The sequence below is a fragment of the Papilio machaon genome, chromosome 24 (genome assembly GCF_912999745.1).
Source record: "Papilio machaon chromosome 24, ilPapMach1.1, whole genome shotgun sequence".
In the NCBI taxonomy this organism is placed as follows: domain Eukaryota; kingdom Metazoa; phylum Arthropoda; class Insecta; order Lepidoptera; family Papilionidae; genus Papilio; species Papilio machaon.
In genome coordinates, this window is record NC_060009.1 from 5,124,340 (window position 1) to 5,128,087 (window position 3,748).

General features: G+C 32.6%; 1 protein-coding gene across 1 annotated transcript; it reads right to left on the reverse strand.

The window, feature by feature from the left end:
• Positions 1-2,242: 2,242 nt before the first annotated feature.
• LOC106717366 (ER membrane protein complex subunit 6) lies at positions 2,243-3,329 on the reverse strand. Its single transcript, XM_045684053.1, has 2 exons — positions 3,124-3,329; positions 2,243-2,489 (listed from the first exon to the last, which is right to left on the reverse strand). The coding sequence occupies exons 1-2, from the start codon at positions 3,254-3,256 to the stop codon at positions 2,281-2,283; spliced, it is 342 nt and encodes a 113-aa protein (XP_045540009.1). The 5' UTR covers positions 3,257-3,329; the 3' UTR covers positions 2,243-2,280.
• Between the last annotated feature and the right edge of the window lie 419 nt (positions 3,330-3,748).

Below are 3,748 nucleotides of genomic sequence, written 5' to 3' on the forward strand. Positions count from 1 at the left end.
AAATTAGTCTACTTGATTTTGACCGACATTTCATGCATGGAATTAAAAAAAATTATGAGTAGTCTATGCGCTATTCTAGACAGTCATCCATCTCTCTGCGTCTCTGTCATAATTACTTATTTAACAGGTAAACTGGGAAAGGACTCAGAACTCATAAAAACAAAAAGCTAATTAAAGCAGAATTGTTTCAACTAAGTTTTTGTTAAACTCCTTAGTATCTATTAATAATATATTAAGTGAAAAAATCTAATAATAAATATATTCTACGTCACCCGGTAGATAAAGTAGCTTCCGAACAGCGAAAGGACTTTTAAAGTTAGTTCAGTAGTTTCGGAGCATATTCAATGAAAATAAACAAATCTTTATAATATTAGTTTAGTCCACCTTTATAATATTAGTGTAGTCCACCTTTATATTAGGTTAGTACTTGAAGTATGTAAAAGGAAAACTGATCACTTATCTAAACAAAATGAAACAATCAAACTTGATCTTATCAATATATTACTTAGTTTTTACACAACACCAGAATATGCAAACAAAATAATTAATTATTTTAGTTACAAAGTAATTTATCATATAGGTTCTGAATTATAAAACAGCTGAAGGTCTACCACAAATAATTGTGACTATCACCAATTATGTTAAAATTGGCATAAGATTTTTGATGTGTTTTACGCCCGATACTGCAATTAATACGAAATTCATCTATGACGAAACTACAGTAATGTCACGAAAAATTTGTGCCACACAATAACAAAATAAGATTCTTCTGTTTCCTGGCTCATACATTGGATGTTTCCTGTTGGGCCAATCACCCCACCACTTGACACTTGACTTGTAATGCAGTTCCTGGGTTTGTATCCCGCTATGTACCAATTTGTTTTACGACTTACATTTATCTGACGTTCTTACGGTGTAGGAAACCATAGACAAATTAAAAAAAAAAACTTGGGAGGTGTGTTGGGACACCCGGATGGAACGAAGTTCCTTTCAATTAATTAGTGAAGGAACCAATGTTTATTCTATGAATAAAAAACTTAAGTCTTCACAAGAAGTACATTTTAATTTCTACGAATTTTTGATATATATTGTCACGTCGTTGCCATGGTTACTATAACAAAGTGTCGTGACAACTTTTCGTAAGAATTTTTTCCGTCTAGCCCCCTTTCACAACGCGCGATAAGGAACTTCGTTCCAATATGTGAAGTCAACCCGCACTGGACCAGTATTGTTGATTATGGTGTAGTCACCTCTAACTTAGGGTAGGCTCCAAGCCCCTCAGTGAGGATGTATATTGAGCTGACATTGATTGATTATTTTTTATGTGCTGATTTAATGTTATTGAAATAGACTGGTCAAGCTAAGATCCATAAGACAAGGTCTTGGTCACTATTACTGACTTAATATTGTTATTTCTAATGCACTTCATTTATTGTAGCTTGAATCATTCATTATTTTAAAAGTCAAATGAAATCTATATATATAAAAGAAAGTCGTGTTAGTTACACTATTTATAACTCAACAACGGCTGAATCGATTTGACTGAAAATTGGTGGGCAGGTAGCTTAGAACCAGGAAATGGACATAGGATAATTTTTACCCCGTTTTCTATTTATTATTCCGCGCGGACGGAGTCGCGGATAAAAGCTAGTACTTCCATATTTACTCAATTTACTCTTAATATGAAATATTGAATTATAAATCTACTTAAAGATAATGAAAAAAAACAAACAAATAACCAAATAAAATATTGTTATGCCAATGTTGTAATTAAGAATGTTTCTATCAATAACTTAAAATTACAACATTAACTATTGGTTTCCGAGACCAAAATCTCTGCAAACATATCGATGCTGGAAAGCATAAACGCTGTAACCCTTGAAATCGCGAATATGTTTTTCACACGTTAATAATTTGAACCATTATCAAACAATAATGATTTTATTATAGGTTAGCACAAACTACACAACATTGCTAAATACCGCATGCTTGTGGCGTATCAGCTCACGAGTTATCATTTTTTGGCTCTCCTGTAAAGTTCATACTTTCGGGGTTACAGCGTTTACGCTTTCCAGTGTCGATATTGTCATCCATCATTATCAATGACAAGAGAGATAACAATATGTTTTAAATGGAGATTTCGGTCTCAGAAACCTATAGTAAATAAGTTTATTATTAACATTGATTATAATTTAAATTGCAATTAAATAGTAAGAACAATATCATTTATAAATCACCTTATATATTAATATTTACTTTTAATTATACTCATATTTTACACTAATAAACATGTACCATTCCATAAATAAAGGTCCAGAATAAAACATATGTAAATAATGCACCAAAAAATCCATTTGTCAGCAGACTTGGTCTTGATATATAGTACTTATTCCATTCTGAACCAGCTTTAATCATAAACATCGCCCACAAAATTATTACTGCAAATACATAAAATGCAAAGCCATACAATCCTGTAAGTCCAAGGACACCTGAAAAAATAAAAGAAGTTAGTGCTGAAAAAAGGTGAAGACACATTTAATGGAAAACATTGTCTCGCCTAGTTTACATTATACCAGTATAGTAGGACAGTAGAGCTTGGCATGGACTGTTTTGGTTCTATGGTGCCAGTTAATGTTTATGTTTTGTAAGTTATATGCCGACCCTGATATTGAGCACTACTGTCCTACTGTACTGGCATAATGTGAACTAGGCATTATGCTGTCTTTTAGTCTGTCAGTGAAATTACATATTTTAACATAAATATATGTATTTACTAGCTGTCGCCCGCGACTCCGTCCGCGCGCATTTAAAAAAAACTAAATGGGGGGGGGTTATGAAAAATAGATGAAAAATTAGATGTTGGCCGATTCTCAGACCTACTGAATATGCTCACAAAATTTCATGAGAATCGGTCAAGCCGTTTCGGGGGAGTACGGGAACGAAAACTGTGACACGAGAATTTTATATATTAGATGTTCCATAGATTCCATGGAATTTTTGTATTTTAAATATTTGTAGATATTGAATACCATAAAGTTCAATAACTTTTGGTAGATTTTTTTAAGGTTAGTCTGTGCTAGACTTCTTTAGGTTATAATTGAAATATTAAATAAAGTTTTCTACCTGCGGCGGAACCCGATAACGCAGCCATCGATGTTCTACAATATTCGACAACTGCCGCATTATTTCTGAGGGCCGCTTCACTATATGCTATCGGTTCTGGTTTAATATCCTTTGATTTAACAATCCCCGACATTTTTAAAATTAATTTGGGTAATAATTAGCCACCGAAATATCAAAATCTTTCGTTGATTTATTTTCTTGATATTGACAGCTAAAACTGACATATGTCAGGGATGGTGACATCGAAAATCACAGATAAAGTCAATAGTTCTAACTTTGTTTTTCCTACAACCTTATATTATTTGCCAAGCAATGAATCTGCGCCTAAGAATCGGTACATCTATAGGTTTTATTATTATATCAGTAGTTCATCAGTGTTCAATGACCCGCATGTTTGTTTGCCATAATATGAACATTATTCACTTTACAACGGCTTAAATTAAAAATATAGTTGTAAATAAATTGGTTGTAGTTGGGCTGGATGAAAGGCTAAAATCGGAAAACATTGCCGTATAACCTAAAATAATCCGATGAACTATACATACAAAATGCATGCCATTTTGATGTCATTGCATATATGTACATTTTACATAAACTGTTTTCTTTACATAAATATTACGATTTG

What these genes read in the sequence shown, in the direction of transcription:
- LOC106717366 (XM_045684053.1), bottom strand. Translation starts at nt 3,256, where the DNA reads ATGTCGGGGATTGTTAAATCAAAGGATATTAAACCAGAACCGATAGCA. An exon ending in GTTATCGGGTTCCGCCGCAG is followed by an intron (nt 2,490 to 3,123) that starts GTAGAAAACTTT and finishes TTATTTTTTCAG; the next exon opens with GTGTCCTTGGACTTACAGGA.